General features: G+C 37.5%; 2 protein-coding genes across 4 annotated transcripts in view; one reads left to right on the top strand and one right to left on the bottom strand.

The window, feature by feature from the left end:
* The window catches only part of LOC104746372 (DEAD-box ATP-dependent RNA helicase 2-like), a 7,029-nt gene extending 4,180 nt beyond the window's left edge, over window positions 1-2,849 (bottom strand). Inside the window, exons 1-7 of one of the 3 annotated variants that reach the window (XM_019236868.1) lie at window positions 2,447-2,848; window positions 1,797-2,118; window positions 1,477-1,584; window positions 1,259-1,378; window positions 573-740; window positions 340-426; window positions 7-207 (exon numbers count right to left, since the gene is read on the bottom strand). In XM_019236868.1, the coding sequence (XP_019092413.1) occupies window positions 94-207; window positions 340-426; window positions 573-740; window positions 1,259-1,378; window positions 1,477-1,584; window positions 1,797-2,118; window positions 2,447-2,757 (1,230 nt within the window). In that variant the 5' untranslated portion in view covers window positions 2,758-2,848 and the 3' untranslated portion in view covers window positions 7-93. Of the gene's footprint in view, window positions 1-6; window positions 208-339; window positions 427-572; window positions 741-1,258; window positions 1,379-1,476; window positions 1,585-1,796; window positions 2,119-2,446 lie in introns of those variants that run through there. The other 2 variants (XM_010467832.2, XM_019236869.1) reach the window with 2 other exon arrangements.
* On the top strand, window positions 3,188-10,666 carry LOC104746369 (the record flags this gene model as incomplete). The annotated part of the gene is given in 24 exon segments (XM_010467829.2): window positions 3,188-3,234; window positions 3,596-4,181; window positions 4,280-4,404; window positions 4,522-4,616; window positions 4,712-4,936; window positions 5,067-5,157; window positions 5,386-5,437; window positions 6,037-6,179; window positions 6,300-6,370; window positions 6,648-6,842; window positions 6,975-7,013; window positions 7,351-7,458; window positions 7,798-7,887; window positions 7,983-8,058; window positions 8,484-8,580; window positions 8,668-8,737; window positions 8,837-9,013; window positions 9,101-9,223; window positions 9,379-9,462; window positions 9,546-9,730; window positions 9,833-9,971; window positions 10,069-10,128; window positions 10,216-10,287; window positions 10,395-10,666. Coding segments are annotated over 23 exon segments (2,979 nt in total). The 3' UTR covers window positions 10,503-10,666.

Genomic DNA, 10,754 nt, shown 5'->3' with positions numbered 1-10,754 from the left:
AAATAGCGCAATAATTTGACAGAAGCTCTGAACAGTACTTTCTCATCCCAGACAACTTCCCGCTGAAAGCACAAAAATCTCGGACATGGTCTTCTAGATGAGATCAGCTACATTCATTGGCATCTCATCAATCTGGGTACTGTAGTACTGCTCAATGTCTCGGAGGATCTTGATATCGTCGCTCTTAACAAAGTTGATTGCAACACCCTACAATGATAACCATGAAGTTGTTTAAAAAGATATCCATTTAGTATCTCCGGGAAAGGAAATATAGTTCAGAGGTGTGTGCGCTATGTCAACAGTAAACAAACAACGCAGATATTAGAATAAATTACATACCTTACGCCCAAAACGACCAGACCGACCAATGCGATGGATGTAGAGCTCACGGTTGTTCGGGAGATCATAATTGATGACAAGAGAAACCTGATAAAAGAAAGATTCTCATGTCAATTCAACTCTATCATAAGAATATGTCACATAATCTGAGACCTTTAGTAACAGAAATTGAAATTTTTTTCTTCCTGCATTGTTATCTACACAAAAGATGTAGCGGATAAGTAATGACTTACTTGCTGCACATCAATCCCACGTGCCCATACATCTGTTGTGATCAAAACACGACTGTCACCTGACCGAAACTGATTCATGATCTCGTCTCTCTCCTTCTGAGGCATGTCCCCGTGCATTGATGAGACTGTGAAGTTGTTACTTCTCATTTTCTCACCTAGCCACTCCACCTATAACAAATGCAGAGATAGAGTTAATAATATTGAAATGAAACCATAATCCAAGAAGTAAACCCTAGTCAAAGAAGTCCAAAAAGCATCAGGATTGGTATACAGCATCACAGGATATACTAGGAGGCCAAGTAATCTACTAGATATCTGCAGATGAGTACAGATTGCAAGTACTCTTGAGCAGTGGAGTTGTATTGTTAGTTTCTTTTAGGAATAAGCATCAGGATTGGTCTACAGCATCACACAATATATTAGGAGGCCAAATAATGTACTAGATATTTGCAGGTGGGTACAGATTGCAAGTACACTTGCGCAGGGGAGTTGTATTGTTAAATTCTTTTAGGAATAAACACCTACATATTCACAGAAGTGTATAAAATTTTGAGCATTTATGAGGTTGCAAATAAAGTTAAGATTACAGCGCTAGAAGCTTAATTTTAACAAAATTAAAATACTAGATCAGCTAAAACGTTTTAAATAGGTACAATTGCATAGCTTAAGATGAGAACCAGAATTACCTTTCGTTTTGTATTGCAGAAGATAACAGCTTGAGTGATAGTAAGTGTGTCATAAAGATCACAAAGTGTATCAAACTTCCACTCCTCCTTCTCAACAGCAACAAAAAATTGTTTGATTCCCTGAAAAGATTTTACAAAAGTTAGCCAGTGAATTGTATGAGTTTGACCCTAGTGTAGACTATATAACTATCAAAGAGCATACATAACCAGAAACATACTTCAAGAGTCAACTCATCACGCTTCACAAGTATCTTCACTGGCTCTGTCATAAACTTGGATGTCATCTCCAAAATCTCGTGAGGAAGAGTTGCAGAAACCAAGCAAACCTATGAACAAACGTATTAGAATGAATTATCATAGAATGGAATTTGGCTCGTCATAAAACAGTTAATAGCTACCAAATCTGCACATGGAACATACTAGCAACATAGCAGTGGCTAAAAGAATTTTAACACATGAAAATCCTATCAATCCAATGACATAACAGCTAAAAAAACACGAGTTAACCAACAAATAAATTTGAGCAGTGAAATTGCACCTGAAGATCGGGTGGAAGATATCTGTAAACATCATAGATTTGGTCCTTAAACCCTCTGCTCAGCATTTCATCAGATTCATCAAGAATCAGAAGTTTAATAGCTCTGGTTCGTAGACTTCTCCTCTTAATCATATCACAGACACGACCAGGTGTCCCAGACACAACATGGACACCATGCTCTAGCTTCCTGATGTCTTCTCCAACGCTCTTCCCACCGATGCATGCATGTGCCTGAATGTTAGCATGTAATCCGATAGCTTGTATCGTCCTCTCCGTTTGTGTAGCCAGCTCTCTTGTTGGTGATAATATCAAGGCCTGAACCCTGCAGTCATCAAAGATACCAAATCGATGATTAAAACCTTTATAAAATATCTTCCATCCTAAATAAAGTATTACTCAATCACTCTAATAGATAAACCAGAACACATATGACAACTTCTCCTAAAAAACACACTATTGTACACATTTTACTAATTAACAGCTAAGTTTCTATAAGTCAGATAATCGAAATCTACAAGTCACACAAACCACCAACCAATTGGACAAAATTGATAAGAAACAAACCCTAAAAATGCAAATCCGAGTAAAGCAAGTAAATTTCAATTTTTGAAATTAGGGTTTCGCCAGCAAAATGGAACAGAGAAACATACTCTCTAGAGGAAGTGTCAACGACTTGGCAAACGGAGAGAGCAATCATAGATGTCTTCCCAGTACCAGACTGAGCTTGAGCAATAACATCACGCCCTTGAAGAATCGGCATAACAGCCCTCTGCTGGATCGCGGAAGGCTTCTCGAAACCGTATTCGTAAACACCGCGAAGCACATCTTCCTTAATGCCCATATCATTGAAGCTCGTGATGGGCTCGATCCCTTCCGTCGTCTCGAAGACCAACTTATCGTCATCCATCGGTCCACCGCCTCTTCTACCACCACCTCCACGGCCAGGATTCGCTGTCGCCATAAGCCTCCGTGTAGATTTTGTATGTTTCTCTCTCCTAGGGTTTTCGTTTCGATTGATTTTTTTTTTTCCCCAAAGGCTTCTTCTCTCTCTCTCCCTTCAAGTAGATGTTCGAGATAAGCGCGGCTTTAACTGAGGGGTACGATTGTAAAATCCGACAATTTCTAGGGCTTTTTTGTCTAATACCGACTCTAATTGTTTAATGGGCCTGTAAAATTTCGGCCCATATCCATATGATTAGCAATTCTGCGTCAAAACGACATAACTGTATCGACGGAGCTGAGCTCGCGAAACCCATAGCTTCTTGAGAAGAACCTACTCAGATCGGTCTTCTCTCTCTCTCTCTCTCCTCTGTCGGGATGCTCTATCTTCACCCTATCTCGTTCCTTAATTACGTCTCTTCTTTGCTTCAAGCCTGATTGAATTTGTATCACTTGGGGAATGAATAGAACTGGTTTTGTCCATCTCTGTTAGAACAAGGTTCGTGTTTTGTATTATCTATTGACGATATCACCTGAATAACCATCGTTTATATGTTGATGCCAATATTTCATTGCGTTTTTTTGTTACATAGGATTGTGCCATTATGCGGTAAAATCATTTCTTTAATTCTAATGTCTGTTCTGTTCTTGAAGTGTGTGTTATTCCTCAAGTCGAAAGAATCTTTTTTTATAGAATCTGTGTGTTTTTACCCGAGCATGTTTGTTGCATTGATCTTTATTTCGGGTTTGGTTTTCTAAAGTGGTGTACTTACATGTTTCAATGCTTATAGATAGGTTAGGTGGTGCAAGAAATGGACCCTGCAAAATCAATGACATATGTTTTGTTTCTTTGTTTGTAGTAATATTGGAATTTGAGAGAAGGGACTTTGTGATGTATACAAGGGCATTAAAGAGGAACCAGAGATGGGGTTTGTTATTGCAGCAAGCCAAATACTTAGTTAGGCCAGCCATTCGGAACTATACTGTCTCCAGATCTCATGGATTCACAGATCATTTAACCAGAAGTGCAAATTTGACAAGAAAGTCTCTCCTCGGTTCATTTTATCCCCGCGTTGGTACTATCGCCTCGGGAAATTGTTTAAGTAATTTGAAGAATAGCCAGTTGCGTAGTTTTAGTTCTGAAGGTGATGGAAGGAATGCTAGTGAGGATAAACATATCTCTTTGAACAAAGGGAATGGCGTAGATGATGGCAAAACCGGGAAGGAGAAAAGTAATACCGGTGTTGGGCATTTAGATTCTCATGCTCAACTTGGTGAACAAGACCAAATAGAATGGCTCAATAATGAGAAGCTTGCAAGTGAATGCAAAAAGAAGGAGTCACCTTTGCTTAATAGACGAGAAAGATTCAAAAATGAATTCTTACGGAGAGTTCAACCTTGGGAAAAATTACAGCTTTCGTGGGAGACTTTCCCTTACTATATCCAGTAATAATAATAATCTACAACATGTCTTTTTTTCTCTGTTATTGTGTTTTTTTTTTCTGCATTTCCACTTATGGATTCTGCTTATGCTCCTTTCACAGCGACCACACGAAAAATATTTTGGTGGAGTGTGTTACCTCACATATAAGGCAGAAGAATGCCACTTCCATATATGGTGCTCGTTTAGATTCTTCAAGTGGAAGAATATTGCTCCAGAGTGTCCCAGGTTTGCTTTTGACTATAGTAAAAAAGTAGACCAGTATTTGATGTTGCGCTTCTGTTATCAAAGTATAATTATCTAGGAAATGTTAGATGACCAAGAAATATTTTGATGTTTATTCAGGTACTGAGCTTTACCGGGAGAGGTTGGTAAGAGCACTTGCTCGAGATGTACAAGCTCCCCTATTGATACTTGACAGCAGTGTTCTTGCGCCATATGTGAGATTCTTATGAGTAATTTGCAAATTACATTCCACCATTTTTTTTTTTCTGTTTTCCGTGTGTTTTTATAATCTTTGTTGATTCTGGATCAGGATTTTGCTGATGACTACAATGAAGATTCTGAATCTGATGGTGAGAATGCAGACGCGGAAGCAGATGAGAGTACGACAGAGTCTGAAGCTGAAGACGAATCTGGTGGTCATAATGAGGAGGATTCTGAAGCGAAAACAGATGGGAGTGAAAATGATGAAGCTTGCCTCGAGGTTTCTGAGGAAGCGATCAAGAAAATTGTTCCAAAACTTGAGGAGTTTGAAAAGGTATGATTGCATCATGTGAGATTCAAGAAAATTGTTCCAAAACTCTTTACTGATTGTTCTTTTCCTGATTGCGTTAAATTGAGTATCAGAAATCGCTGAATATATTCTCATCTGCTCTAAATTTTGGCAGTTAGTAGCTGAGGAATTACAAAGTTCTGGTGAAGCATGTGAAGCGGCAGCTGTTGAGCATTCTGATAAAGCCAGACGACCAGCAAAGAAAGGTAATCATGAAAATCAAGGCTCTAGAAGGCATCTTCATCATTATCAGTGCTAGGTAGACTTGAATGTATCAGTTTAATTTAGTAACTTTTATCCTATCTAGTCATACTGTTCTTGGTGTTGTCTTTCTCTCGTAGTCATTCACTCTTGCATCATCTATTTGTCAGACTGCTAAGTTCTCTTTGTGCTGTCCTTTTTCCTCATTTCTACTGGTGATTACATTTTTGCAGGAGATCGAGTAAAATATGTTGGGTCTTCTAAGAAGGGTGATGCAAAGCACAGGTAGTTTACTGATTCATTTGTGTGATAATTATTCTCTAACATTGTACTTAAGATTTAAATGTTCATCACAAATTGCTGAAGAATAGTACGCTATAATATTTAGGACTGTCTCATATTATTTGACTTGATCTCTGCTTGTTCTGCCTATTCATGTTAGTAGTATTTTTCTCATCAACTGCCACATGGACCTTAAATGTGATTGTTTGGATATGCCTTTGGTAATGATTTAAGTGCATTTAGTTTGAGTAGTTCTGGTGTAGGATTGGATGTGTATGAAACTGCTGCCATCCATGACAGTTTTCTGTATGACGTGTTCATTTATTTGTGAGCTCTGCAACTCACGATACCTTTGCTTAACTAAATGATTAATATCATCATTAGGTTGATGATACTGTATCTCATAATAGTATACCATCCATGGTTTCTTCAGCAATTTGACATGCCTGCAAATGTAATATCTGAACATTTGATCTTTTTGGCACACATTTTTAACTCACAGTGCTCTGTAAGTAAGAAACTTCCATGGCATGCTAAATGTTATGGATGAAGGATAGTAGATGCCCTATGCTTTGTTTCAACCTAAATTTATATACCTACAGGCCATTATCTAGCGGACAGCGTGGAGAGGTCTATGAGGTGAGTGGAAACCGTGTTGCAGTCATATTTGACTATACTTCGTCAGAGGAAAGCGAGAAGAAACCAACAGAGCACTCCCATAAGCTACATATGCACTGGATAGATGGTATATTTTCTTCATGGCATCCTATATGGTTGATGTGTGATTGTTGTATATTTGGAGAATCTGTATGTAGACAATTGACATTTTACGTAGTTGTAGTTAACTTATATATTGTCTGTGCAGTTGGAGACCTAAAGCATGATTTGGATATGCAGGCAGAAGATGGCTATATCGCCATGGAGGCTTTAAGTGAGGTATGTCATGTGTGGAAGCTACAAAAAGAAATTGCTTTTCAGCTAATATAGTACATAGGGCTTATATGATAGTTCAGACCAGATAAATCCAGCAGTAGTAAGTGCATTATATTTAGTTTAATTTGAAACTTAAATATATGGATTGTTCAACATATGCTGGGTTTTTCGGAAACCTAAAGCAGCTTGACTTTGAATGCTGTTAGCAGACACTTTCGCCAAGACACATATAACTTGAAGTGGCGTTGATTTATTTCATTTTGTTTTCCTGTGTTTGTAGGTTTTGCAATCCACGCAACCACTTATCGTCTATTTTCCCGACTTGTCCCAGTGGATGTCCAGAGCTGTACCTAAGTCAAAACGAAATGAGTTTGTAGACAAAGTTCAGGAAATGTTTGATAAACTGTCAGGTCCTGTTGTTATGATCTGCGGACGGAACAAGATTGAAACAGGCTCAAAAGAGAGGGAGAAATTTGTAAGCCTTTCTCACGTGTCATTTTTCATTGGCTCTTCTTTTGTTATTTTTTATTGGCTCTTCTTTTGTTATTGATCAGTAAACAAATTGTTTGCTTTTTTTCTTCTTTTGACCTTTTTTGTTTGTGGACAGACGATGATACTTCCAAACTTTGGCCGTCTTGCGAAACTGGTATGTTGCTAAATATAAAATTAACTTTAATTGACAGTCTTAGTATGTATCTATTGTGGTAATTTCTTGAATAATTGGTCTCGTATGCACATCAATTACTAACACTATCAATGTATTCAACATCTTGAACTTGCATTGAATCCTGATTTTGTATCAATCGCATTATGATACTTGTGGAGTTCTGATTAAATTAGCTTCGTATGTGCAAGACTCTAAATGTGGACTTGCATGCTTTGCATCATCTTCTTGACATTATTTACTACATATCAATTTGTTGCTCTGCATTTTATAAATCCCAAACCCTACACCAAAATATTTATTATATTGTGTTTTGCAGCCTCTTCCGTTGAAGCGTCTCACTGAGGGACTCACGGGAAGGAAAACATCAGAGGATAATGATATATACAAACTCTTCACTAATGTTATGACCCTACTCCCTCCGAAGGTATTGCCTTAAAGACTTCTGAGAACTTTCTTACTTGATTTTTAAAAATCAATGAAAATTGCATCGGTGTGTTTTTGACTTTTTTCTTACTTACTTGAGATTGCATAGACTGGTTCAGAATCAGATAATGTCTATTGAAGATATCTCTGTTAATTCCTCCAATGTACGAAAATGAGGAGAAAGTAGGAAAGCTATTTGACACTATATGCAAACTTCTTTCAATGATTCATTTGCAATTAATATTCTGGGATGCAAATCCCACATACCGCTATCTGCTTGTTCCATGTGTCTTGTTTAATAATGTTGTTCTTGCTTTTTTCTTTTCTAATTTTGGTGCAGGAAGAAGATAACCTTGTAGTATTCAACAAACAACTTGGAGAAGATAGAAGAATTGTGATATCACGGAGCAATTTGAATGAGCTACTTAAGGTACATAGTTCTAGATTGAATCTCGTTTGGAGAAATGGAGTTAATTTCCGAATGTTCTCATAATCATTGTAACACTTTGAGAACTTTCTCCCTAGGTGCTTGAGGAAAACGAGTTATTATGCACAGACTTGTACCAAGTGAACACCGATGGCGTGATATTGACAAAGCAAAGTGTGTAACTCCTATGAATACCTGGTTTATTATGTATGTGTTTACTCGTTATGTCTTAGCAGTGTTGTGTCTGAATAGAGTTGCTTGTTCAGGATATCAAGCTTCCTTTACTATCTGTTATGTATGTAATTGCTGTTGTTATGGCCAGAATCTGGTTATTAGGAGACATCAGTTACTTGCACGCATATATTTAGATCTTGTACATTCCCCTGGATCTGATTGACATTTTTTGAATCCCTATAGTTTATATTATGATCACATTAAATGAAACAGGATGCAGTCCCATGTGATAGACATTAATATTTGCCACTGTCTCTTATTTTGATGCAATCGTATGACTTGAATTCTTGCTTTCTGTGATGGAAACGCAATTACTTATGTTGTGACCAAGAGAGCTCATAAATTTATTTATACTGTTTCTACAGGAGCGGAGAAAGTTATTGGCTGGGCCAGAAATCATTATTTATCTACTTGTCCTGACCCAGCGGTTAAAGAAGGCCGCCTGATTTTGCCCCGTGAAAGGTAATGGGATGGTTGTTGATTGATCTTTGGGGTCTAATTTATCCTTTATTTTATTTTATCTAACTTTATTGTCTTCCTCTTTTGAAGCATTGAGATTTCAGTTAAAAGGTTACAAGCACAAGAAGATATTTCTCGAAAGCCCTCACATAACTTGAAGGTTTAGTTTCTTCCCCCTCTGGTAGTCTGACAAATGGATGTTGATTAGTGATTACTGTTGAATAATAATGATGTTAACAGAGATTTTTTGTTTTAGCAGAATATTGCAAAGGATGAGTATGAAACCAATTTTGTGTCAGCTGTGGTTGCTCCTGGAGAAATCGGGGTCAAGTTTGACGACATTGGTGCTCTTGAACATGTAAAGAAGACATTAAATGAGTTGGTCATTCTTCCCATGAGAAGACCAGAGCTTTTCACGCGTGGAAATCTCTTGCGGGTATTACATTCTGTTATTATTTTCTTGGCTATGGACTTTAATTTCCTCGGCTTGGTTTTCCTGATGGCGTGAGTCTTTCATATTCAGCCGTGTAAAGGTATATTGCTTTTTGGTCCTCCTGGTACGGGTAAAACGCTACTCGCCAAGGCGCTTGCAACAGAAGCAGGGGCAAACTTTATTAGCATAACTGGCTCAACACTTACCTCAAAGGTACATGGAAGCTTAGTATGCTGTATGGCACTGTTACAATGATTATCAAATGACTTATAAAATAACTTTACCATAGACTAAATGTGGTCTATAATCTCTTTCCATCGCCTTTCATTGGTTCTGACTAAGTCAACTTCGTCCATTGCTTGGCACAGTGGTTTGGAGATGCAGAGAAGCTCACGAAGGCTTTATTCTCCTTTGCAAGCAAACTAGCGCCTGTAATTATATTTGTTGATGAGGTGAGAAATTGTTTAGCTTTATTGATGAGGTAAAATGTATTTCTCGAGGACTGACTGTGATTCCTTTTATTATTGTCGGGTAGGTTGACAGTTTGTTGGGTGCGCGTGGTGGTGCTTTTGAGCACGAGGCAACCCGAAGAATGAGAAACGAGTTTATGGCAGCTTGGGATGGACTCAGGTCAAAAGATAGCCAAAGAATACTCATTCTCGGTGCCACCAACCGACCTTTTGATCTTGATGATGCTGTCATTCGTCGGCTACCAAGACGGTAGAACCCTCACTTTAGTTTTTCAATTTCGCCTTCGGTTGGAATATCCGTCTTCTCATTTTGACGTTTGTTTTTTTTTCCTTTGGGGCTTTCTGTTTATAGGATATATGTAGATTTACCAGATGCGGAAAACAGATTGAAGATTTTGAAGATATTTCTTACTCCAGAAAATCTTGAAACTGGTTTCGAGTTTGATAAACTTGCAAAGGAAACCGAAGGATACTCAGGAAGCGATCTCAAGGTTTGGTCATTTGCAGTTTAATTTACAAGTTTGAGTAAGATTGACACCTCTAAAAGTTTAAGATTATTTCTAATTCCGTTTCATATTTACATTTTAGAATCTATGCATAGCTGCGGCATACAGACCTGTTCAAGAATTGTTACAAGAAGAAAACAAGGTAACAACATGCATTGATTGTTGTTGTGGAAAAGAATTTTTGTTTCAATCACAATCACTTAATGCTTTTGCAATGCCAAATCCTCAGGGTTCGGTAGCAAATGCAGCTCCTGATCTACGGCCTCTGAGTTTGGACGACTTCATCCAATCAAAGGCTAAGGTATTGTATCAATATCTAAAAGAAAACATCATCTCTACTTATGTTTATGTTTTTTGTTCTGTCGTTTGCAATATCGAAATTGCCTCATTTATTGAATGCAACTGCAGGTAAGTCCATCTGTGGCGTATGATGCAACAACAATGAACGAATTGAGAAAATGGAACGAGCAGTATGGTGAAGGAGGAACCCGGGCTAAGTCTCCTTTTGGCTTCTAAAAACCAGTTTTGTTAGATTCAATCTCTCTTTTTACCAACAATTAAAAAAACCTCATTAATTTTGCTTCATGTCCTTACAATAAATGTTACTATTAGATCAAATTATAAATGGGGAAAAAGCCAATTTACAATCCTCATTTGTTTAAACATTAGTAGTTTCTCAATCGGAGTCAATCTCACAATTCTTGTACTACATAGTTTGATGGTAATCACAAAAAAAAAAAAAAAAAAAAAAAAAAAAAAAAAAAAAAA

This window comes from Camelina sativa, chromosome 15 (genome assembly GCF_000633955.1).
Source record: "Camelina sativa cultivar DH55 chromosome 15, Cs, whole genome shotgun sequence".
Taxonomy (NCBI): Eukaryota; Viridiplantae; Streptophyta; class Magnoliopsida; order Brassicales; family Brassicaceae; genus Camelina; species Camelina sativa.
The sequence above is the reverse complement of the archived record's forward strand: the minus strand, read 5'-3'. Positions and strand labels throughout refer to the sequence as shown.